The 27050-nt window shown below is 34.4% G+C and overlaps 4 protein-coding genes and 1 non-coding gene across 7 annotated transcripts; 4 read left to right on the plus strand and 1 right to left on the minus strand.

Annotated features, from left to right (window-relative positions):
- Window positions 1-366: 366 nt before the first annotated feature.
- Window positions 367-4922, minus strand: LOC140973434 (translation factor GUF1 homolog, mitochondrial). 3 transcript variants are annotated; one of them, XM_073436226.1, is made up of 12 exons: window positions 4427-4922; window positions 3002-3731; window positions 2625-2781; window positions 2494-2548; window positions 2172-2239; window positions 1981-2085; window positions 1796-1867; window positions 1382-1495; window positions 1107-1247; window positions 970-1029; window positions 561-725; window positions 367-408 (listed from the first exon to the last, which is right to left on the minus strand). In XM_073436226.1, exons 1-12 carry the CDS (start codon window positions 4739-4741, stop codon window positions 399-401), a joined length of 1992 nt encoding a protein of 663 aa, XP_073292327.1. In that variant the 5' UTR covers window positions 4742-4922; the 3' UTR covers window positions 367-398. The 3 variants fall into 3 exon arrangements, with proteins under 3 accessions (XP_073292327.1, XP_073292318.1, XP_073292335.1); XM_073436217.1 differs by having other exon boundaries at window positions 367-411; XM_073436234.1 differs by having other exon boundaries at window positions 367-411; window positions 3002-3727; window positions 4427-4566.
- A 4410-nt stretch (window positions 4923-9332) lies between these two features.
- LOC140973448 (uncharacterized) lies at window positions 9333-11600 on the plus strand. Its single transcript, XM_073436246.1, has 5 exons — window positions 9333-9741; window positions 9840-9889; window positions 10500-10623; window positions 10758-10865; window positions 10934-11600. Exons 1-5 carry the CDS (start codon window positions 9501-9503, stop codon window positions 11566-11568), a joined length of 1158 nt encoding a protein of 385 aa, XP_073292347.1. The 5' UTR covers window positions 9333-9500; the 3' UTR covers window positions 11569-11600.
- Window positions 11601-15622: 4022 nt separating this feature from the next.
- Window positions 15623-15702, plus strand: TRNAL-CAG (transfer RNA leucine (anticodon CAG)). Its single transcript has one exon. It is a non-coding gene; the product is annotated as a tRNA-Leu (tRNA).
- Window positions 15703-18675: 2973 nt separating this feature from the next.
- Window positions 18676-20277, plus strand: LOC140973457 (myb-related protein 306-like). The gene is made up of 3 exons (XM_073436257.1): window positions 18676-19106; window positions 19194-19323; window positions 19412-20277. The coding sequence occupies exons 1-3, from the start codon at window positions 18974-18976 to the stop codon at window positions 20082-20084; spliced, it is 936 nt and encodes a 311-aa protein (XP_073292358.1). The 5' UTR covers window positions 18676-18973; the 3' UTR covers window positions 20085-20277.
- A 3460-nt stretch (window positions 20278-23737) lies between these two features.
- On the plus strand, window positions 23738-24141 carry LOC140978978 (mini zinc finger protein 3-like). Its single transcript, XM_073444541.1, has one exon. It carries the CDS (start codon window positions 23863-23865, stop codon window positions 24139-24141), a length of 279 nt encoding a protein of 92 aa, XP_073300642.1. The 5' UTR covers window positions 23738-23862.
- Window positions 24142-27050: the final 2909 nt, after the last annotated feature.

The raw sequence follows: 27050 nt of genomic DNA on the forward strand, positions 1-27050 counted from the left end.
ATACGTATTAAGTAGCTTTAAGAAAGCATGCATCTACCCTTTTCGTTAATAATTCAACTTTTGCTGAGTGGAAATACGACCGACTGCCTGATCTAAACCATATTTGACTCGAAATTAAATAATCTTTAAACTATCTCCATTTTAGACTTTTGAACTTTCTTCGTTGTTATCATGTTATTCTTATAAGATCGATAAGGTTTACTATAATGAATAGGTCGTGATGGTATATTTGGCGTCATAATTTCTTGACAGAGTTGTCCCGAGGGCAAACTAAAGGTGAACCTTCATGTACAGTCCAAAAAAGATGTATATTTATCCAAGCTGCTTCCACCCAGCAGCCACCAACAGAATCATTTGCATTTGATCCAAGTTATCTATCCGAAATAGCTGCCGCAATATCATCGGTGGCTGCTAATTGTGGTGCAAAAATATCAAACAGTGAGAAAGTAGAATTTTTTTTGCCAAAACTAAAAGTTGGATGTGACTTTAGAACGTGATGCCTTGGCATCTGATCAAAAAAAATAAAAATATAGAGTAAATAACATCCCAAGGGTCCATACCATGAACTCTTCAATAGCTCGTGAAAGGCCTCCTGTGGTATGTCAACGGACCCAACACGTTTCATGCGCTTTTTTCCTTCCTTTTGCTTTTCCAACAATTTTCTCTTCCTAGTAACATCACCACCATAGCATTTTGCAAGAACATTTTTCCTCATTGCCGATATCCTAAAAATATGCAAGGAAGAGTCATAGGCTCACCGCTCACATAAAATGAAAACCAAGCATAAAACCTGAATCATTTAAACTTTAACACATCCTGAATTCTATAAATAGTGAGGTGTGGGGGAGTTGGAATTGTTGAACTGTTGAAAATCAAAGGGTACTATCACAAGAAGTTGTGTATAAGATTATAACCAAAACAGGCATATATTATGAAAATTTTGTTGAAGGAATTTTTAAAACTACTCACGTTTCCCTGGCAATGACCTTGGACCCAATAGCAGCTTGGATGATTATCTCAAACATTTGCCTGTTCAACGATGTACTACGATAGTCTCCACAACAAAGCACAAATCAAATAGAATGGCTAATGATATTGATCATTACCTGTCAATGAATTTTTTCAGCTTCTCCACGAGTTCACGGCCAACTCTTTGGGCCTTTGATCTGTGAATTATAGTGGCCATAGCATCAACTGGTTGTCCATTTAACAGGATATCAACTTTCACCAGATCAGAGGCCTGATAGCTGTCAAAAGAACCAGTTGTTGACATCTAATTCTATTGAAGGACACTCATAGATTATGCAGCACTACATACTTCAGAGCCGGTAAAAATAAGAGTAACCCAAAAGGTGAAAGGAAGAAGAGCACCAAAACTCACTCTGCTTCCTCGTAATCAAAAGATGCATATCCCGACGTTATACTCTTCAATTCATTGTAGAAGTCAACAACAATTTCCCTCAAAGGTAATCGATATTTCATGAAAGCTCTCTGACTGCATCCATAAAAAAACCCAGGGCTAACTAACAGTAGGAACAAGATAAAAGTAGTTTACCAATGGTAAATAAGATGAGAAATTAATAATCTGCTTATTTTAACCTTTTGGACCAAATTGAGAGCTAAAATTATGATTTAGTTAATCACCGACAGTCTATTCCAACACGGGGTTAGAAGGGTACAAACCAAAGCCAGATTCATGTTAAGCATTTATCGTTTTCCTAAATTCTTTGTCAAACTTAAAGCAAGGGTTCAATAACGAAAACAGCAAGACATTGACTACATTCAAATAAATCACCTGTCAATAAAAGAGTATTCTAACTGCTCTCCTCGCCGTTCCGAGCACAAAGTTATAATGGCACCAACATACCTTCAATCAAAGAAAAGATGTTAGTGAACACGCTTAATGGTTAATTCATAGGCCAGACTTTTCCAATACATCACATTAAATTATTATCAGAAATGTAGAGCTTGAGAGCTTACTCACTAGGAATTATAATTGTTGCTATCACAGTCGGTTCCCAACAAGCTGTCACTCGTTGTTTTGGATTTGAAGGCAGTATAGCAGGGTTTTGAATATGTATTTTACTATTCAAAAGGGATACAACCATCAGTTGCTTTTAAATCGTTGAAAGAAAAAAGTAAAGTTAAAAGTTTTTGTACAGGCCACTTACCTGCCATCGGAATACTCAAAAATATATGGCACAGTAGGAACAGTGGAAATCACATGAGCTCCATGTTCCTATATTGCGCAACAAAAAGAAAATGTCAAAAAGTGAAGGTATTCAAATTGTCATCAGCAATATAGGAATTGTGCAACATACCATTTGAAAAGGATAAATATCCTGAGAAAATATGATGATTTTCGTATGTTGACATATGAGATTTTTCTCTAAAACAACATTCAATGGCAATCTCTGATGGTAGTTTAAGTGATGAATAGTTTATGAATGTTGCTTCAGTTTCTGCAAAACATATATAAGTGAAACATAATACCTGTTCAAGACGTTGATGAAAAACATCCATGTGGAGCAAGCCAAGGAAACCGCATCTGTTGGAAACTAGAAGTTGTCAAAGCTAGAACTAACACGTAGAATGTTTTAACAATCACTGCAATTTACACTCACCTGAAGCCCAAGCCAAGTGCTGTGCTACTCTCTTTGGTAACAGAGACACTAGCGTCATTGCAAGTTAATCTTTCGATGGCATGATTAAGAGCTTCGAAATCAGATCCATCAGCAGGATATAGACCAGAAAACACCATATGTTTTACTGGCTTGAAACCTTTCAACATTAACAACCATCTCAATAAAAGAATGATCTAAGTACATAAAACATAGTGGTAAATTCCTATAGCATAGCAAGAAATACTATAAAAGTGGTGCAACCAGAGTAATCCAACCAAATTTAATTACACCAATCCGAACAATTCATGAAAAATGTTTATTTCCAACTACAAATATACACGTTTAGAAGTAAAACACAAATAAGATAAAAACTAGACCTGGAAGAGGATCTATAGAGTTTCGTGTATGATAGAGAGTATCTCCAACACGTGCTTCTTTGGTTGAACGCATACCGCTGACGACATATCCAACTTGCCCTGTCAAAAGGACTCCAGTCTGGGTGAGCTCAGGATGCATGATCCCAACATCCAAAACTTCATAAGATTGGCCAGTTGCGGCAGATGAAATCTTATCACCCTTCTGCAGAGCACCATCAAAAACTGCTACATGGCAGATAACTCCTTTGTATTCATCATAGTAAGAATCCAACAAAAGCATTCTTAATGGCGAACTACTCTCCCCTGGAGGAGGAGGTATTCGTTTGATCACAGCAGGAAGGACAGCCTCAAGACCTTGCCCTGTTTTTGCGGATGTTAAAAGAGCTTCGTCTGGATCAAGATCAAACATAGCCTTCAGCTGTGCTTTAACTCGATCTGGGTCAGCTGTTGGTTGATCAATTTTGTTTATGACAGGAATTATTGAGAGGTTTGCTTCAAACGCAAGATAAAAATTTGCAACCGTTTGTGCCTGGACACCTTGAGCTGCATCCACAACAAGTAGAACACCCTGGCAAGCTGCCAAAGATCTTGACACTTCATAGTTAAAATCCACGTGCCCAGGCGTGTCAATTAGGTTCAGTAAGAAATTTGTGTCAGTGCCAAGAAGGTCATGTCTATGAAACATAGTTGCTGTCTGGGCCTTAACTGTTATTCCACGTTCTCTCTCTACCTAACGCAATTGATATAAACTCAATAAACACGGGATTCTAATAGTCACTGCAAATTAATTTCAACATGCCAAAAACTAATTCTGAATAAGTATAGAAATACGAAAAAATGACCAAAGATCTCATCTCCATAAATAAATCGACAAGAATACAATTACAACATAAACAGAGAGAAGATAAAAATATGTAAAACATCTTATACTCAAGAACATGGATAAATGGAAATATTCTTCAAAACTTGTGAAACATATACAGATATTACTTTGACAATACAGATAAGAAAGAAATACCTCGAAAAAATTCATATTCTTCATCAACTTCTTAAACATTTCCCTCACCCCTCGCAGCTAAAAACCAAAACAAAAAACAATGGAAGTTTGAAGACTAACTATGCCAATGGTTTCGGTGTGTAAACTGATCCCAAAGATCCCTCATATCATCTCGCGTTAACTTACAACAGAAAACTCAAATCAAAGCTATTGTCTTTAAATTTTCACTAGGCCACGATCTAACAAACATCTGAAACAGGATGTGCCCCCTTTCGACCACAACGAATTCAAAGTCCCAGCGTTAATTGAAAACAATTACCCCTTTAATATTGGGCATCACTGCATTAATCCTCACTAGAAAAATTATCAGCAAAACATTCAATCCCAACAACAAAAGCTACCAAACAGAAGTAGAAAAATAAAGACACCTGCAACTTATCCAAATACTGCGGCTGGCCATGGCCTTTTCTTATCGTTCCAGTAAGCTCCAAAAGCCGGTCAGCCAGCGTTGATTTGCCATGGTCAACATGCGCAATGATCGAAAAGTTTCGAATTTTATCGGGAGGGTACTGACTCAAGTCCACATTCGGATTTTCCCTAGAATATGACCCAAAAAATGTAGTTTGAGTCCAACTCAAGATTGAACTTAAACTGGGCGTGCAGCTCAATCTGCCAGTGCTTAGATAGGAAGGGGTTCTGCTGCATGATTTTAGGGTCTTTGATGCTCTGCACACAGAAGACATATTTTACTGGGTTAAAGGAAAGCTCGCTGAGTTGCAGGGGTTTCGATTAGGGCTCCTCGCTTTTGGCCTTTCAAGTCAGGCAAATTCTTTGGGCTTGCCAAATGCTCGGCTCTTTCATATGAAAATTGTAACATATTTTTCAAAAAGAAAAGGAAAAAGAGCACCAAATTTTCATTTATTTCAGAAACGAAATTTTTTATTATTATTTTTATTATTTCAAGTACAGTGACCAGATCAATAGCTTTAAAAATTGACATAGGAACATGAACATAAATTTATCCAAAAAAAAAAAAAAAATATTCATCCAACAAGAAATACGTACTCGTAGACCAAGAATTTAGAGGGATCTTAGCCATTTACATTTGCTAATAAGCTACTGCTCTAGTGTTGTTGTCTACTAAAATTTCATTTGTTCTTGTGCCAGACACATCCGAGCAGCTTACTGTTTTCAAGTTATTACTGTCGTTGATGTCACGCTCTTGCAAAATTACACCAACTTATAGAATTCACAAATCATTAATCATGAAATTTTTCTCATTCATATTTTTAGAGATTGCAAAGATTCCTTTAATCTCTCAATCAGAACAGTGGAGTTGATGCAGCTACGCCATACATCTGCATGCAAAGATGAACAGGTGCTTATACTGTTAGCAATAATACCAACCTTAAGGTCTGTTTCTTTCTCAATAATACCCGACAACCAAACAAAATAACCAGGCTTGTTTTATTTAGATATACAAGTCTTACTATTACTGGTACATTTTTCATAACACTTGGTATTCTGGCGACACTGAAAAGAAAGTTTTAAAACTGTCCAACGGTTTGATATAATCAGAAGGCAAAAAAACTGAGGCATCCTGCTGTGAAGGACGGGTGGGTTGACGCGATATTCATTCATTCCCCGCGTATAGGCATCCTCTGCTGACAGATAGGCCACCATAAACTGAGGCCCCTGTTTCATATTACCAGAGAATTGCATCAGTCATACTCATACCATTGATGGTGTATACAGGCCCTGGTTTATATGTGCAACCAGCAAAGAGAACGCCCGTTGGCAATGGTCACGGGATTTGTCGTGGCGTTGTAAGGCACAGCGGTCGATCAAGAGGATTCTGCCTTCCAGGATCCATTGCGACCCATCAGCCTCCAGTTGTGACCTCGTTTGATGGCAAGAGAGTAAAGTTCTTCTTCTCGTTGTTGGCTATGTTGGTGTAAACTTTCGTAGTCATGTCTGTGTCTGTGGCTGCTCCTCCATTGGCGGACCATCCTCCTACATCAGTTTTACTTCTTTCCATCAGAAAATATTGAATTAATATGATCGGGATTAGTTTGTGAATGATTCCAAATCCAGAAATATCATTTTATTTGAGCTAGAGTTGGACTTTTAATGGAGATCATCTTAAATGCTAATAATCAAGCTGAAAACAATATTAGAACTGAACTAGTGAGACCAGGTTGTCGATTGGGTCCATGAACTTGTCGTAAGTGTGAGCTCACCTTTTGATTCTCATGTTCAAGAGCTCAAAAACTCAAATATTAAACAAATTAAAATAACAAAAAGCTCATGTGACAATACAAGAGCTTTTTGAACATCAAAGGTTTACCTCATGAAGCTCGAAAGTTCAAATTGGATTTGAATGAAATCGGCTCAACAAGCCAGTCACCTTGCATCTCTATACGTAGTACAACAAATAATCGATAAAACTTAAAGTTGACAAGACAATCTTGCCATGATTTCGATCCAATGTCCATGCATATCCGCGTATCAAAGCTGCTGCCTTTGCCAAAGAAGCTCTCCCGTCGCACGTTTCAAAGATAACCACAAGTAGTCACCGGCAATGGTTGGAGTTGTTCTGGTTAAAGTCGTCGTAACATTGAAAACAGCTGGTGTGGTTGAATTAAGGATTTCAAATTCTGTTTCCACAACAGAGACTTTTACTGCCTCATCAAAGATTCCACTTGAGACGGTGGAAGGGCTGATCCAGGTTTCTCCAAGATCTACAGAAGGTGTAGCACAACAATGAATACGTTCGTTTTCACCCAACGATCTAAGTTTCGATTCAATCCTTTATTAAATGGATTCTATTTTTTTTTTAATAATTATGTGTTAAATAATTTTATTATTGGCTTACCTTGCGTAACAATTGTTTTTTAATAACTTCTATTTTTTCATTAATTGTCTATTATATGGATTTTATTTTTTAATAATTGTGTATTAAATAATTTTATTAAATATATAAATTTAATGGGTTCTACTTTTTTTCTGTTAAGCGCAATATTTTCTTATATAAAATTATTGTGGTAAATAAAATAATATGAAATTTTTTCATAATATTTATTTTAGATCAGTTGGAGAAAAAATTTATATTTTGTTAAAAAAAAAAAAAAAACTCTACTATTCTGAAGTTACAAGTGCATTAAAATAGTTGAATGACACCCCCGGCCCTCCCCTAACTTGTTAGCGCGTTAGCTTATTAAAAATTGACGAACCCATCTATTTCCAGCTTTATATTCAATAAATGCTATATTGAAAGCTACGCACGAATAATTATTTTCTTTAAAATTTAATGAATTTCACGTTTCGCAGCGACATTACTTTTGTAATTGAATCCACTGAATCGAATTAATTGGACTCTATTGAATGAAAAATAAATAAGTAGGTGTCGGTGTTACGCCCCGAGCTCGGGTTCGTGCCTCCGTGACTATACAATGGACCTCTATAATAACTACCTCGTTTTACGAAAATGATTAACCCAAGTTGCTATAAAAGTCCATTGTAAGCATATTATAAACTCATTTTAAATCTTTAATTTTTATGATGTGAGACAAAAGATATTACAACCGGGATCGAAATAGTGTTTAGAGTGAGTGAATTTATGTTTTAAAACATTTTACTATTAGCACGAGCTGTTTGGAAACAAATATCTTTGAACAAATAGTTTTACTGGACCACTAAAAGGTGAAAAATGCGAAAATGGTCCAATAATGTTATTGATAAATATATATTTAAAATATCAGCTCAATAAGTATCAACAGCTTGAAACAATAAATGAATGAAAGTAAATGCATAATATTAACGACATGAATATTTTATGGATATTCGGAGACTCAAATTTCTACGTCATGTCTTCTTCCACTTAAGAAGATTTCTACTAAAAGACTTTTTATTTTATAATGTCTTTTAACAATTCAATTCAACTATGATTTATCTATTGCTTGAGTTGAAACTCTTAATGATCACTCTACAACTTTGACTTTCTAAGAATCCTCAATACACCATGAACTTAATTACTATATCAACAAATAGCTTGTATCGGCTTGAGTAGCACAATGATGATTCTTGGAAGATATGATATGGACTATTAAGTGTGTGCTCAATAAGCGACTTGAAAATATAGAGCTTTAACAGTGCTAAAATATATTTAAGATGCATATAAGATAATACTCGAGTTCGAAAGCAAGAGCGTGAGTATTTTCTTTGAATTGAATATGCATCTATGTATAGTTGAAAATCTCCAAAAATCGTATATAATTTTCAACGATCACTTGTAGGAATTCCCGACAGAATGACTTTGCCTCCATCATAATCGTATACTACAATAAATGTCATTTAATGTTCACTTTACTTTTTCGTCTTTAGCTTGAATAACCTCTGAAAAGTAACTTGACTTAATGTATATTAGGAAATTTTCTGTCACATCGAGAGTTGGTGGGATAATGTAGTCTTATACCAAATAGGTAGTTTCAAAATGGTTGAAAAACAAGTATCAGCTTTGCTTTGCACATTTTTTATTGGCGGTTGTATAGTAATGGTCTACAGGGAATGCTTATTTAAAAATTTGTCCTGGTCAAAACTTTGAGTGATTTGCAGGTTGAAAATAACTTGAACGGTCTAGTTTTTTCATCAGCGTTCGGAAACCTGAAATTACAAAACAATTTGTCGGTCGGTTTCCTATAACAGTTTGATAATGTTATTTTGTCAATCACAAAAACTTAAACATAAAAAAAATATTTTGTAAAAATATTAAATATATTTATTTCTTCTTTTTTTTTTAAAAAAAATAATAATAAATGTCATTCACATTCATTCAATTATCAAAATTTCAACGTTTGTTCTTTCCACTCTTGTTGGACCAATCCTGACTCGTTACACATTTCGAATTACTGAATTAGGGAAAAATATTTTTTACTATTACTGTATTTTCAAAATATACGATATATATCTTATTTAACTTAATTATTTATTTCTTTTAAAAAATATCAGCATAATCATAAAAATACGATACCATGGAATATTAAAATATGACATCACTGTCAGGCACACGCGATTATATAGGATATCTACAATATTCTGAAAATAGATTTTTTGTTTTGTTGTCTTTGATTTAACTTCTATATTGAGGAGAATAATTTAAATTCTGAAAATATATTTTAGATAAATACTATAATATTTATCCAAATAATATTGACACTTGAGAAAATCACTTAGACTTCTAAATTTTTTTGTCTTGTAGAGTAGAAAGGAAAAGAGATCGTCGTTTACCCTTAAAATCGATACAGTTGGTCAAAACAACCACCCGTTTCTTGATTATTCTTGCACACAAAAATCCCATTAATAAAACAACGTAGACTGACTCAAGGTTCTGACCCGAAGACTTCCCAACTCATCATCGCATTTTTCTATTACCCCGTTACATCCAGAGGGTAGTATCCGACAACAATCCCACTTTTTTTATACATTTCATTTTCATGGGATTAAATGTTTTATGCAGAGCCCATTATTGTTAATCTCATAAATCTGCTACTTCAAGTAAATCTGGGACGGCAGTTCTTGGAACATTCAGAAATGTCTAAGATTTTGATCCTGTTTTGTTTCATGTTCTTGAGTTTTGTCAGTGGTTCAAAACTTGGGTTTTATGAGATCAAGAAAGGTGATTTCTCAGTGAAAGTCACCAACTATGGAGCAAGAATCGTCTCTGTTATACTTCCTGATAAGAATGGTGCTCCGATTTTTCCATGTTTCTTGGAATTCATGTTTAATGTTTCAGATTTCTGACTACACGTGTCTGAAAGAACCAATTGTTCCATGATTTTTCAGGGAAGTTAGCAGACGTTGTTCTTGGCTACGACACAATCAAAGACTATATGGTATTTGTGTTTTCATTGTTTCGTTTACATTTTAAAATGCTGATAAATTTCTCATATGAAAAGTGAACTAGTGGCTCCGGTCGTAGTCAACAAATTTCAAAGATTTCACATTTCTTCCATTTTCGTGATTCTAGTCATGGATATTTGTGGTAGATGACAGTTATTCTTCAACATCTCAATTTCCTTAATCAGCATGTTTCAAGATTTCAAGTATTTTTTGGTCATAAGATTTAAAGTTTTCACATGTTTATAATGTTGGAAAAGACCTTTTTTTGATGTTATATTTGGCAATCATCCTAAAGAAAATTGGAAAATCCTTACAGACAAATTTGGTTGAGGGAGACTCGAATGTCTACTAAGAAGGCGGAACATGTATGTTTAGATATTTTTTTATTATATGAGTATGGGCTTTTGAGCTGCTCGTCCCCACTGTGTTTGCCTCATGTACTCAATATCTGGTTCCAGTACTTGCTCAAACACATGCTGCGTGTATGTTTTGTTTTATTATGATCGAGGAATGATTGTGTCCAAATAGCACTTTGTAGAACTTTAGCTACCTTAAAAGTTCCCCTGGATGCTCCTTTACGTGGATTTGATCCTATGGCTGCAGAATGATAGCTCTTATTTTGGAGCCATTGTTGGCCGGGTTGCTAATCGTATTGGCGGTGCTAAGTTTGTTCTAAATGGAACTCTATATAATCTTGACGCTAATGAGGGATCTAACATGCTTCACGGTACTGTGTTGTTAATCGTTTGTATCTGTCCTTTCCATCTTTTAGTTGTTGGGGAGACATGGAGTCTTCAGAAAGCATGATACATCTCGTGTACTGTTACTTTTTGAATATTTTGTTCTGTAAGTTGCTTATAGGTGGTAAAAAAGGATTCAGCCAAGTTGCTTGGAAGGTGAAGAAGCACAAGAAGCATGAAGAATTTCCTTATATCACCTTATCGTATTACAGTGTTGATGGCGAAGAAGGTAAGTAACAGAACCCTTTCATTTAACCAGGATCCCATTCTTCTGTGTCTGAACTCTTGATTCAACAGGATTCCCTGGTGATGTTGAGGCCTCTGTTACATATGCTCTTATTGAACCATACAAACTAAGTGTAACCATGAAGGCAAAAGTTGTAAAAAAAGCGACTCCTGTGAACCTCGCCCAACACAGCTACTGGAATCTTGGCGGTCATAACAGTGGGAATATACTCTCGAATAAGCTGCAGATATTCGCATCACACATCACGCCTGTTGGCAAACAACTCATACCCACTGGTAAAATTGTATCAGTAGAGAATACTCCTTATAATTTTCGTAAATCCCGTGAAATAAAAGGTCCAATAAAAGATCTCCCGGAGGGCTCCAAGGGTTTCGATATCAACTACGTGGTCGATGGTCGTAAAGGGCGAAAAATGAAGCCGGTAGCTGTGGTTTACGATAAGAAGTCTGGAAGAGTGATGCATTTATCAGCTAATGCTCCTGGAGTGCAGTTGTATACCGGTAACTATATTAAAAATGTGACGGGAAAAGGTGGATCTGTTTATCAATCTCATGCAGCTTTGTGCTTAGAGACTCAAGGATTTCCAGATTCGGTTAATCACCCAAATTTCCCTTCACAGATTATTAATCCTGGAGAGACGTATGAGCATTGCATGATGTACACGTTTTCGACCAAGAAATCATGATATTGAAGTTTATGTCATTATTTGAAACTTGAGATGGGCTGTTTCGCTTTTCCTCCACATATTTGCAAAGGGACACACTTCTGTTGCCTTTTAATAAGAATTTATGTTCAGTATGCCACATGTAGTTTTAGCCTTGGAAAAGTAGTAAGGGTGATTAATTACGCTAGGAAAATTTGCATTACAGTTTAACACGTCAATTTCTTCGTGACTCAAAAATTATTGAAGTTTCATAAAAAAAAAAAAAAAAAAAAAAATTNTCAAGCTAGTTAAATAAGGTAAGGCCCTGGCTTCGACTATCATAATTTTGTTTATTTGGTTGGTTTTAGATTGACAAGTTGAATCATAGTACTTGCCAAAATCACTATCATGGATGATGATCAAAAGAATGTGAAATATAATATAATGGACGTTGATCATGTCCATGTGTTGTGGTAAGTAATATCAACACATGAATTTAAATCATAAAAAGCAAAAAAATATCTTTGTAAAAAACATATAAATAGCATCGCACTTAGGTAGTATATAAAAATAATAAACAAAAAAAAAACATTTATGCTTGTTCTTGAATTCTTTAACATAAATATATTTATTAATAATTCTTAATTTGTTATTATTTAAAAAATCGTAGATGCCGAAGCCTCGTTGTATAGAACCAACTGAAACGACGATTCAATGCTGCTAAGCGGAGGGACTTGCATCCCACCACATTTCATTCAGGCATTCTGGGAATGCAAAGCTTAATTCGAACTTGGAACACTTATGCGTTGCCAGTTCTACTTGACCTGGGTGTGAACAGTGTCTTTTCAATGCTCGCGTTAATTGGTATTGGTAACGGAGGTGACAGCAGCCCTTTGTTTGCTTCTGAAATCTCTGGTGCAGATATTACTCTAGGATTTGAACAGCTGTTTTGGTTTCGTTATTGCTCTAGGTTTCCCGTGTGCTTGCATTGATGGAATTTTGATAACACTGCACAAAAAAACCTTCAAAATTGATATTTGAAATCTTGAAAACTATTTAAATTTTTATTTCTTAGGATGACGTGATCAAGAAATAGTTCATAAGTCAAGAATCTAGATGAATCATTGTCAACCACACGGCGAGGTAACCATCCAACCATGATGAAGATTGTCATTCCCAAGTAATGGGAAACCAAGAAGAGGAACAACGTATCCACGGCATGAGCAAAATCCAATAAACATGTTTGAAGCAACCCCAACAAGAACTTTGGCTGAAATAATCAAGATCTTCAAAGATTGAAGAAACGAGTCATCGAACTCTTGAAAGATTTTTTAGGTTCCATCCATTCAAGTTTTACGGCACCCTGACGCACAATAAGCTGAAGAATAACTAATCAAAATTGAAAAGATTCTCTCTGTCCTTGACTACTCGAAGGAATGGAAGGTGAAGTCAACGGTATATCAATTAAAGGGGGCAACACATAAATGGTTGAGAGTTTTTAATCACCAGTGGAAGAAAAACAACACTCCCAACAAATGGACCAAATTTCTACGGGAGTTGAGGCAAAATACATCACTCATGCATGTAATACTCAACACACGAGAACGCAAATTCGTGGAACTAATTCAAGGTTCTTTAACTGTGCCATAATACAAAGCATATATAATTCCACTGTTCCATTCACCATGCTCCTCATTACATGGAAAATGAGGCAAAAAAGACAAAGAAATTTGTCCAACGCCTCAACATTTATATTGGTTGGGCAACCTCATATTATAGTTCTTCTGTTAATCGAGCACTGCGAATGGAGGCGAAGATCAAACTGCTTCTCATGAGAGAAGAAGGCAAAAGAAACTAACCCAGATGTCAATTACTACCGTGAGAAATGTGAATATTGCGGTAACTCCAATAACGGTGACGAAAGATGCTGGAGTAAGCATGAAAAATGTGTGGTATGTGGAAGTGACAAACATAAGATTCAAGACTGTCCAATTAAAAAGAAAAAAGTGTCATCTTCACCAAAATTCCAACCAGAGCATATGCACTCGTTGGGGAAAAAAAATAAAATAAAATCAATCCAACACTCGAGAAATGATGGTACCAATCGAGAACATCTTGAGGCAACTTAAACTTCTACCTATAATATATTATTAGCTGATAAAAGTTTATAGAACTTACTTTTATCGTTATATAAGGACCTTGTTAAATATTGGCACTCATATTATAAATAAATAAAATTAATATTCTATATTCAAAATAAAAGGACCAACAAAGATTGACTAATAATAGAACCATCGTGTTATCTAAAAAAATTTAAAAAAACTTTGTTAATACACACAAGTTAATAAAAATATGGGAGCAAAAAAGGCTGATAAAATTCGGGATTAATTCTCCTATAAAGGGTGGTGAATCTGGGGCCCGAATTTTATAAGGAGAAGATTTTGGCACATTCCAAAATTTTTGAGGTATTTTGTCAAAATTAATTTAATTATAATAACAACAAACAATAATAATAAATAAAACTATTTAGCCTAGCAAAAGGTTTGACACATATAAATAATTTGCCTACATATTGATCTATTTAATATCTAAAAGAGATGGAATGAAATAAATATAAATATATACTTCTAAATAATAACAATAATTTAATTATATGAATTTTATTATCCTACAAACATAATTTAATAAAATTATATTGAAAACTAAATATGGAATAAAAGAATTTGATTTAATTTTAATATACATGATAAGTGTCAAGTTTGAGCAAACAAGTGTCAAAACCTAAAAAAATAAGCCAAGACAAATGTTCAAACTTGATGGTTATTTCCTATTATAGATACATCTACTCTGAGGCTTTTTCATTAGAAAATTATCTTTGAAATCTTGGTTTTAGAGAAAGAAAAATTGGGAAAGAAATTAAATAAACAAAAATGGGCAAACTAGAGAAAAACATATCCAAAAGTCCACAAATTTTTACGCAATAATCATTTCTTACCCGGAAACCATAGTGTGATGGAGGAGTAATAGGATCATGATCCAAATCGTCCTAGAAAATCCGAATTTGTGCAGAACGATTTCTGAAAATTTTCCAGAAATATTTTTAATCTTTATGTAGCTAGCTACTTCCAACCTATTTTCCTCTTTCTTTTTAAACAAATTTCTCTTTGGTTTTAAATTAAATGTGTTCATAATATTTTCTAGTGTAAATATTCTAACCAAAACTATTCGGTACAAATTTTGTACAAAAATGAATTTATATTTCGACATTTACTCCTGATCATACACAATATAAATTTACTTGAATTATATTTATAGGATATTATTTCGGCTTGAGCTCATAATCCAGGTGAAATAATGAGTTATCGAGGTGAGGTTTCTCCACCGTGATGATTTCTACCGATTTCGTGAAATAATCATGTTTAACATTTGACCTAGAATTTACAGTGAAGTTTTAAAAATTAATTGTTTATCCATATATTACATCATATTGTGCATTTTTCATTTTTATTGGTCATATTATATTTCAGATTTAGATTTTTTGATTTATTGATTCCTGACTGATTAGCGATCGGCTATTACTGCAATAATATATTACTGTTTGACTACTTATACATATATAAACCCAATTTTATTCTCTCACTAAATTCCCAAAGACTTAACTTCTATTTTTCTTTTATTTGTTGTAAATTCCATACACATGAGTTCAAATAAGATGAAAATTGAGCAAATAGAAATATTAGTTTAGCAAGACCGTGACATTACCGTTGAATTTGTATTTTAGTAATATAAGATAATGATGATATTATGATTCAAGACCTCGATTAGATTATAAATTTTGAAGATAATTTGTAATTTTGGACAAAATATGATTTCATATAACGAATATACTCTTAGTTTAAGTTTAATTAAATCTTTTTGCAAAGCTGTTTAATTAAATCTATGGACATGTTTGAAATAAATTACAGCCATGTGATTCTCAATCAAGTGTGATCAATGATCTTATTACCAACCTAGGTGGTTTTGCAAATAAATAAAAATAATTTATAGTGAAATAACTATGTTTATTTATATAAATATTAAAACATTTGCAGTATCTGTCAAGATGGCCGAGCGGTCTAAGGCGCCAGTTTCAGGTACTGGTCCGAAAGGGCGTGGGTTCAAATCCCACTCTTGACAAGCTAAGTCTCTATTTTTTTAAAGAGAACATAACAGCACCACAAGTCAGTAACAACCAAATTCAGACCACCACATGCACGCAGTGAATCTTGTTGGATAAATGAATAACGAAGAGTTGCTGAATAGGAAAAGGAGTGGGAGTTGTCCCACATTGAGAAAATAGCCAAAGCAAGTCTTCCTTATAAACTCCAAGTTTGAATAGGGGTTTGGGCCCCAAGGGGTACCAGAAGTTTTTAGAAGGGGGAAGACGCTAATAAGCTGTGTCTTGGTGAAACACACGCGCCCGGCCCGGTTCGGTGCGGTGCGGTCTTTGACAAGTATTAATCTTTTTGGACCAAATTTATTTTGAAAATATAGTCAGAAAGAAGCACACGCACATGCGGCCTGAACGCACTACAGTGCGCACAAGATGATGCATTGGACCCGCGCGCCTATTGCTGCAAGTAGGAGCCATCGCCCAGAACAGGGCTCTCGCGCAGGCGCGCGCTGCTCGAGAAGGCAGAACGCTGCGCGCGGCCGCGCGTGTTGTCGCGCGCAGCGCTGATTCTGAAAGCATGCGCGTCCCTTGGCTTAGATGGCATCTGTTTTTGGCCCAACCAATGTATCCCTTGACTAGAATTGTGTCTCTTCGAAGCATCCGGTCTGGAGAAACGTGTCTCCTCAACGCAACCGATGATCATCTATAAATAATCCCTCCAACCATTGTCCAAAGTTGCTGAATTTTTTGCTTCATCTCATCCTCTCATATTGCTGCATCAATTTCGAAAAAATACTTAAAAGCTCTACATATTTTGTTGTTCGATGTGTTCAAGAGTTTGTAGTGCTGCATTCTCTTGCTTGCAACGTATAGCACTTTGATACGGGCAATTTCGTCTTGCGGAGAAAGGATCTTCCTTGCCTCGACTTGATCTTATTGTTGCTGTGATTTGCTCGTGATTCAAGTTACTGCGTTTTGCTCGTATTTAAATACTTCCAACATATCCAGGGTAATATCTATCAAACAAATCTCACTATGTGAAAAACAAAAAACATATTAACTAGTACAATGAGCAGATACCCCTTGAATTCCCCTGCCCTTGACAGGGCATTTGGGCCTGCTAGCCCTCTTCTTAGTGCTCGGGTAAACCAATTTGCTAATCCTTGCTTTAATTTAATTTAGCCTTTAATTTCAAGAAATTTACAGGTCACATTCTATGTCCATCCATACTATAATACTTCTATACTACATTATCAAGATTGGAGGCCAAAGGCCCAAAGTAACTAACTTTAATATTATGATTAATGTCAAATTTTTAAATACATAAAATACACCTACTGTAACAATTATTTTACCTAATGGAAATCTACAAAATAATAAAATAACCAAAATATCAAAATTTTTAAAATACTTAAGTGTAAGTTAATAATTTACATATTAAATGATTTAGTCACAAAAAATATCACAGAGAAACGATTATGTAGATACTATAAAAATGGATTGCTAAGGTTTTATATTTAATATTTCTATATAAATGGAGAATATTTATTTCTTGACGTTAATAATGCGACAATCATCTTTAATTATCGCAACTACCCAATGCGGCGGTGCCTTAACTAAAGGCAATGAAACTTAATATTCCTTAAAAACCTTTTTAGGGGTAGCATTAATCTAACAATGAACATTTATGAAGAATTAATTGATCAATTATTGCGTGAAAGGATGATAATTAATTCATTAACTAATTAATCAATAAAAATTAGGTCCCCGCCTGCATAATATCTCATTTATTCGACCCACATGCAAACAAGGAAACTAAATCACTCGATAGTTCTTAATTTATATATTATCAATCTTTTTAGTTTTTGGCATTTGAATAAATAAATCTTTTTTTAAAAAAATAAATTAATTTTCTTAATTAGTAACCATATATATTATACATATTTAAATATTATTATATATTTTCCATTGGGGATTTGGACTTAAGAGGATGATGCACGAATAACAAAGTAAAATATCGGGAAGGAAAGAAGACGTGACTTGTTGAAAATAGAATTGGGAGTAAATGAATATTTATATCTCATGCATTTACTATAAAGTACTTAACTAATATTGAGCGATATAAAATCATATATATGTATACGCATACACATAACAAAATATAAAAAAAAAAAAAAAAATCTTTCTGTTTTTCGAACTAATAGAACAATCCAAATTTTGATCAATAATTGAATCCAATTTATACTAAAATACGTTAAGCAAACCATATTTAGAATAAACCTGGACTAATAATCTCTAAAATATGGAAAGCAATCGACAAAAACTAACCAATCAAAAAAATTCTTATCAAGTTTGTTTGTTTTATCTGAATTATTCTGTTTTTATGAAATTTGACTACACCGAACTTAGTTACCAAACTAATATGTTTTGGTTAGTCAATTTAGCTGAAACAAAATTTTACGCACTGTGATAATCGAATGAACATATAAATTATTTAACAAACAAAATTAACAACGAATAATTAATTTTTTTGGTCTCTTTTACTAAGTTTTCAAATTTTGATTTTGGTACATTAATTTTAAATTGTTGACTATTTTAGTTAAATTATTGACGTGATATCAAACAAATCAGTATGTCCGATGTCACGTCGATATTCTGAAATAATTAATTACGGTTTTAAATTACTGATATGCAGTAAAAAAATAATTTTTTAATTTATCATACATTAATTGCGCGTGTACATCATGGGTTAACTATTTTAATAATATAAATATAATATAATATAAATATGATATGAGATGATAGAATGTACTCTGTTGCATAGAATTAGCTAGGGCAGAAGAAAAGGTCAAATTGAATTAGGGTTTTCAATAATGAGTGATCCACATTGAATGCGACGCGGTTTTGGTAACACATCAGAAACAGAAGACGCCATAGATAATAGATGCACAGCTGACTTTAGATCATGCATTCAGTTAATGCATTAATTTGCTGTCAACTTTTGACTCTTTGGGAGTCCATCTGTTAGGTCAGCGTTGTCATGGAGTTATATTAGATTAGAGAAGAAAACCATCTTTCTTTTCTATATATGCGGATGAGAGACATCCTTTGCCCATTAGACCATTGTCTCCTCTTTTCATTTCCAAACAAGCAATATACTACAAATTAGGAGAGAATTAGATCTAGAGAGATATATATATAAGCTAGCACTACTGTTCTCCACACTTAACTTCAAAAGTTAAGTGGAATCGATCGAATCCAATCCAGTCCAGAAACATTAACTAAACAAGGGAAATGGGCAGGCCTCCTTGCTGTGAAAAAATGGGAATGAAGAAAGGACCATGGACTCCGGAAGAAGATATACTTTTGGTTTCTTATGTTCAAGAACACGGTGCTGGTAACTGGAAGTCTGTTCCTACACGCACAGGTTACTTGCCGATTTGATCTCTTACTCGGGGCTTTCGATTATGAATGTCTAGTTTCCTGGTTGATTGTTTCTTGATTTGATTTACAGGTCTAATGAGGTGTAGTAAGAGTTGCAGACTGAGATGGACAAATTATCTCCGGCCTGGAATTAAAAGAGGCAGCTTCACTGATCAGGAAGAAAAGATGATCATCCAGCTTCAAGATCTTCTTGGGAACAAGTAATTATAAGCTACGATAAGTTGAATGAAAACAAGTTTACAGTGATTAATTACTTACGTCTGAATCTGGGATTTGTTTAAAATCCAGGTGGGCTGCCATAGCTTCATATCTACCAGAAAGAACAGACAATGATGTAAAGAACTATTGGAACACCCATTTAAAGAAGAAGCTTAAAAAGCTTGAAATGGGCTCTGATGGATTTTCATCAAACTCACACTCTATTTCCAGAGGGCAATGGGAGAGAAGGCTCCAAGCTGATATAAACACAGCCAAACAAGCCCTTAAAGATGCATTGTCCTTGGAAAAACCGGGTAATTTTGGCGGTCAGTCGACGCTAGAAGATGAATCAGTTTCTTATGCTAAACCGGTGCTGCAGGCATATTCTTACGCGTCCAGCACAGAGAACATAGCGAGATTGCTTAAAGGGTGGGTGAAAAACAAGCCGAAATCTGAAGATTCTAAGTGTTCGATTAGTACTCAAGATTCATCGAACAATGCTGTGACCGCAGAGTCAACTTCCACCACAAACTTGTCCGAATCATTTGAATCACTTTTTGGTACGATTGAGTCTTTTGAATCTTCTACTTCTAAGTTTTCGAGATCCGCTTCTCCAGAAAATAGTTTCGTTCATGGTGAAAAGAAACTCGACGACTCCACTGGATTGGCCCCGTTATCGGTGCTGGAGAATTGGCTGCTGGATGATCAAGGGAGAGATTATTTGACTAACTTCTCATTTGATGAAAATTCAGATTTGTTTTAAGACTTGATTATAATATTGTTGTTCAAGGAAAATGGCAAAATTATAGCTAGATTTTGTGTGTTTCTACTGAACATTCTGATTTTAGGCCCTAACAATGGATTTTCATTTTTTGTCTTATTGATGTATGGTTCGAAAGTGTTGATCGATGTCTGGTTTTCATCTTCTAGTTGAGTTTTTGAATGACAATTACGTAATATTATTGGATTCAATATTTGTGATATATTTCATTCGATCTTGTTCATTAGCAATTCCGCACTTGAATGTGGTTGGTTACGTCACACTAATTTTAGTTTCAAATTAACTACTTATTAGAACTGGGTGGATCCGTTTATTGTTTTCATACTCATTGAACAGTATATTTGAAAAAGAAAAGATAAGAAAACCTTTATGATTGATTGGGTATTTGTGAAATTAAATAATCACAATCTCTATGAGTTGACCCCATCGAAGTAGCACAGGACATATGAAATATAGAAATATAATGATGGACTATTGTGATTATAAAAAAATATATGGTAAGAATTTATGGGGTTTTCAAATATACAAATGAATGATGGTCTTAAATTCTGACATGTGAAGTGAGCTAGAATACCATTCTCAGTTGTCCATTCTTTGTCGAACCCGGTTTGGAAATGGAGTAGATGGGAAAAAAATGAGTTCATTGGATCACATGGTTTGGACCCTACGCCTATATTTTAACATTGAATCAATCGCAATCCAAATCTTGTGACGACGCAACGCACAATATATATCAACAAAGACACGGCCATGTGCGCAACTATACCAAACGCTTCCCTCTCAAATATTAATGTGCATTTAATTTATTTCACAATAATATATGACATATTAATAAATTCTTATATTAGCAATATTATGCTTTACTTCCTTAATTTTATACCATGCCATAGTTATTGTAAGGTCTAATAAATTCGAATTACGTAATCCGACAGCATGTAATCTAGGGTTTTTATTTAAAATATATGTTTAATAATTTTTAGGCATTTAATGCGTGATTATTGCATGGGTAGGGTTTATTTAGTGATTATTTTAAAGTTTCATGCCTTAGGGTTTTAAGTTGCATTTCGCGCTTAAACGAGTAACGGAGACCAGAGATAATCAGGAAGAATATTTTTAATGAATGATTAATTTTAATTAGTTAATATGAGGTGTTTTTAAGTATGATTTTTAAAAATGGGCTTTGGTCGGTATTTTTACTCGTCGGGTTATATTTTTATAGATACGCAAATTTTTAACGATTCGGAAGACTTTTTGATGGTTCAGTCAATATTTTCAAAAACGAAATATTTTTTCAAAAGTGTGTTTGGACTTGATGGGTTTATTTTAGTGCTTAATGGGTCCAAAACTTTTTTCATCCATTTACTTTTTAATTAGCTAGGACCCATTAGTGCACAAATTTCCTACTTAAACTTAACCTAATCAAACCCTAACCTAATACACCCCTTGGCCGCCCCCTCCCCTCATTCAGCAGCCTCCATCCCCACGTTTTTTAGTAGCGAACCAGCAGAAAGCTTCGGCCTTTGATTATTTTTCAAGAAAGCTTCTTCTCCGCTTCTCCGGTTCACGTGCCGCACGTAGTGCTTCGAGTTTTCAAGTGCATAATCATCAAGGCACGCATGTACCCCTTTTTTCTATTCATTCACGCCAATATTATGCTGAAATTTTTTTATGTTTGTTAAGGGGCGTGTATGCTGTAAACTAAGATGTCATGATGCTGGAGTCTAGGGTGTGCACGGTTTAGGGGAAGGCCGAAGGGTTATGCTTAGGAGGCTAGGGTTTTGGGTGGTTTGGTGAAATATTATGGTATGCTCGACCGAGGGAGGGCCGAACCAGGCCATGGTGCAGTCCGGGAGGGTCCAACCGAGGCCTAGGGGAGGTCCATACACGGCTGGTCTCGGGTAGAAGGGAGAGCTATAGGCTAGGAGCCGATATGGTCGAAGGTGGCCAGATCGAGGGTTTTGTTGGTGGATCGAGGGGGCGCGTGCATGGGGCTGAGGGCTGTGCTTAGGACAGTCCAGGAGGGTCCAGAGGTGAGCTAGGAGTGGTCGGTCCAAGGTTGGTTTGAATCAGTTAGCTCTAGGATCGAGATATTGAAGGCTTGATGCATTAGGGTTGTGGATTATCGAAGGACCGAAAAATCCAGCAACTTGCAGCGCTGTTCAAGGGGCTTAAGTGGAATAGTCTAGTTGGTTTAGTGGTTGGTAGGATGTGTATAAGGTGGGGTAAAAAAAGTTGGGAGAAATTTGGTTAAGTTTCGGGTTGATTCAGGTTAATACCGGGACCCTGGTCTAAGTTTTGAAACGAATCGTGTAAGTTTTGGAAAGGGCTAGAGTTTACGTCTAAGAAATGCATATAAATAAGTGATGAAAATGATGATGTTTTTGAAGGATGAGATTTTGTTGTGACTGACGATAAATGTATATGATGAGCTGTAAGACCAAGGCTCAGTGGATGTATAATACTGTCGCTGATGTCCTCGCCGCCGGGTATACCACGGTTATACATTTAATAGTACGGCAATTACTACGTACCACACTGATATACTTTTAAACTACACCACACATTACTATTATATTATTATATTACAAGATTAAATTTCATGGCATTACCACAGGCCAGCGCAGCTCTTAGTTTTTCATGGAGAAATTTGTGTATTTTCCTCTGTGATCTTCATAATTTAATTTCGGAAAAAATGTATTTTTGGCCTTTTATACTTACTTTTTTCGATTTTAGTGATCTATGTTGTATAATTTTATTTTGAATCAATCTGCTATTTTTTTAAATTTTTTGTTTACAATTTTCCCATATAACATTAATGTGTCGTTGGCGATGGCAATGTACCGGATTTATTAAACTCGTCCTAGTGGCACGGGTTTAGACCCTCTCAAACGGGCTACAAACGGGTTTGGGTCGGGTCTCGAATTTGGTCAAAACTGCCCCGAACCCGACCTGTGGCCATTCTTATATGATGTCAATGCGATCCCTATATGGTGTTGATGTAGGCACCGTAACGTTTGCACTTTAAATGAAAAATGACCACTTTCCCGCAATAAATTTTTTATTATAAAATATTTAAATTTAGTTATAAATGAGAAAGGTTGAGAAATTGGTGTCCGTGTGGCAAACAATTGTCACATTAAGAAAATTTTGGAAATTATCCTGCATGGAAAATTTCAGAGTAATAATATTTGAATTACAAAAAAGCTTAGTGAAGACATGAAGAGAGCGTATGTTAATCAAAACCACGGCCATATTTATTTATAGGACAAAATTAAAAACAATCAAATAAAAATATATATTGAGAAATGAGAAGTGCACCATTAATTAATAAACCTAAAAAAGAGGTTGGGCATCAAATTAATTCAAACATTCTGAATTCCGGTCAGTTGGCCCATTTCCTCTAAAAAAAGCACTGTTTCTGTCATCCAAATTCAATATCGCCAAAATTCACCTTATTTGCCTTTGAGGTAATACCAACACGTACCTCTAAAAAAGTTGTTGCATATTTTTTTTTTTAGAAATTAAAAAAACATAAATTTCTGTACATTTCAGCTTTATAAAAATGTGATTTTGTATTGATTGTATAAAATAATTTCCATAAGGGTTAGGGTTTGTCGTTTCATATTCAAAGGAAAGGAAAGGAAAGGAAAGGAAAGGAGCTAGCTAGCTAGCTAGCTAGCTTCCACGCTCAACTCAAAACTTCCATATTTCCCCGACTTGGAATCTGTTCCTCATTCCAGTCTTGCCTCAAAAGATCGAGATGGAAAAATGCCAAATGGTTCCGAAGAGTGACGCAAACTCGTCATTTACAGCGACAAGTGTGAGATATGTTGAGTGCCAGAAAAATCAAGCGGCGGATGTGGGAGGATATGCCGTGGACGGTTGTGGAGAATTCATGGCTGCTTCTGATGAGGAGGGAACTAATGGTGCACTTACTTGCGCCGCCTGTGGCTGTCACCGGAGCTTCCACCGGAGGGAGGTTGGATCGGAGGCGGTTTCAGAATATGCCACTTCTCATCCACGTATATCTACTGCTTAGCATGAATTTCTTGAAATATATTTGTATATTCCTTTTAAAATGTTCATCTTTTTTCTTATGAATAATCTTTCATGTTTTGAGCTTGTTGATCAGTAGTTAATTATTGCATGGATAGGAGATTACAAGCCAATCCGAATACGTACATCGAAAAATATTACTTTAATTCGAAGGCATGCAATCAATTAACGTACGCCTCATGTAACTTTCTAATTATTTAACCTAGCTAATCGTACGTCTTATACTATAATTAAAATTTTTTTTTAATATAAATAGTACAAATTATTTTGTAACAGCATACGTGCATGAGAGTTATATATATTGATACATATTAGGAGCGAGTCTCGTGTGCGATGGACAAGAACAAAATGCTCTGAGAGCTTAGGTATTAATACGGAGGGAACAAAACTTTAGGTATCTGTTTATTAAATTTGGTACATGTCAAATCCATATATATATGACGTCAAAAGTACTGCATTCTTTTTGGACAAAGACAAATCAACTAACAAAATATTATAGAAGCAGTATTTATATATCTATGTATAGGTTTAATTTGATATATCATAGGAAGAACACCGCTGCTTATTGAAAATTATATATTACGTCAAATCACATGATCAATATCTACTAATTAGATCATCAATTATGTATACTGATCAAACAATATCCAAACCCGATTAGCCAACTGGACATTTGTATGCTATTATAATTATTATAACTCATAAGCCCACATATGTTTGAGTGAACCTCAATATGAATATGTATATATGATGAATTTGGGCCGAGGGAAACACATACATGTTTATTTAAATTGACAAAATATGATGATTCAACTATCAAATTTTGATATTTGTACAATTTAAATTTTCGGATATTTTTGCCAAATTGTCGACTGACATATGACAACTCTTCAATTTTTAATGGAATGTCAATATTTTTCGATGTTACGTCATAATTTTCTCAGTGACACATCACTAATTGGATAAAAAAAATACCTGAAAATTAAAAGTTAGTATAACAAAATCAAACTTTGAAAATCTAGTAGACCAAAACCCAAAAGTTCTCCCAAAAAAATACTCGTCAACTCGATGCGACTCAGATCCAATATTTATTTTGTAACAAAACAAGCTTTTTATCATTAAGTTATTTAGGTTATCTCCAGCTCGGTACATTACATCTTGCGCTACATCTGTGTTACATAAAAATCATCTCCAATCCATATTCCCTAAAATAGAATATTCGCAATATTTTTTTTATTTCAACATTAAAAAATTTAATATTGATTTAAAATTACAAATAAAACATTATAAAATTTATTATTTACTTAAAATAAGATTAAAAAAAAATGTGGAGCAGCTTGTAGTATTGTTTCAATCCAATGTTAAAAATGGTGATGTTATTATTGGAAATGACCTTACTTGACCATATATAATATCCAACAAAACAAATTATTAAAAGAATATGCAAATATTTTAATATTGAGTAAGTCTATTGTCAGACGATCTCACGAATTTTTATCTGTGCGACGGGTCAATCCTACCGATATTCATAATAAAAAGTAATATTCTTAGCATAAAAGGTAATACTTTTTCATAGATGACCCAAATAAGATATTCGACCCACGAAATTGATCCGTGAGACCATCTCACCATAATTTTTGTGTTTAATATTATAGAAAAAAAAAAACCGATTCCAATAATAGATTTATTGTGAAAAAGGATTGCGTACAGCGTAACGGCAAGCAGTATTGATTTCACGTGCCTAGCAAACCCTACCACATGTATTAGGCCTCCGCATTCAACTCCTATATATAATTTCATCAAAAACTTTAATATATATTATTTTTTCTTATCCTTGTATTCAATTTGGTTTTAATAGTGGGGTGTACCCTCTGTCCCCAGCTCCCCAAACTAACACCCCCTCCCACATGGTCTCAGTTGTTAATTTATTTACACGACAATAGTAAAAGATACTTTACCACTTTTATGGGACCATAACAACCCAATCTTGTTTGTAAGACAGATTCATTGCACATACTACTATCATTCATCAACTGATACGATATTGTTAACGTTGAGTTTAAATTACTATACATTTGGTTTTAGTCTTTATTCAAAAACTTCTTCCAACTTATTAGTATATAGTATTTCTCACGTATTTTTAATGTGGGACTTTGGTTGCATTTCAAACAATAACTGACCAGAAATGATGACGTGACTTTAGGTATTGCTGACGCGTCCGTTGCTGTGTCACATTATGATTAAAAATAATTAGAATTGAAAAAAAATGTAAGTTAGTGGATGACTGTGAATTGATTAGGGGTGTTAGAGAACAGAGTCGATTCGCGAGCTTTTCGAGTCGACGAAAAAAAATATTTGATTCGTATTCGAGCTTATCGAATTCGAGCCGAACTCAAACATTTTCAAAACTTTTTTGAAACAAACTCGAGCTCAAATTGTTTTGTCAATAGTTCACGCCTAATATTTTATTAATATAATATAATTATATATTAGATAAATACAATTTGAGTGTTTTGAGTACTTAATTTAGAGCAATAGTTAACAAATATGTTCAAATATTTCGAGCTTTAATTCGGCCAAAAATGTAAATTTTCGAATGAGTGAACTCGAATAGAATTAATTAAAATCGAATTTGAGCATTAAATTTTTCATCATCTTTAGCTCGATTTGATTTATGTATGCTTCTTCAATAGAATGATAACAAGAAGATAAAAATTATAATTTCCAACCTAAAAAAAATCGACCAAGTGTTGAGATAGTAATTTCCAAAGAATCATCGTCATCATCATGCATGTGAAAAAAGCATATGTCAAACAAAAACAAAAACAAAAAAATATAGGAGAAACTGTGGAGCATGTGAAGGTCTGATATATAATGTTCTGTCAATAAAAC

Source organism: Primulina huaijiensis, chromosome 1 (assembly GCF_012295235.1).
Source record: "Primulina huaijiensis isolate GDHJ02 chromosome 1, ASM1229523v2, whole genome shotgun sequence".
NCBI lineage: Eukaryota > Viridiplantae > Streptophyta > Magnoliopsida > Lamiales > Gesneriaceae > Primulina > Primulina huaijiensis.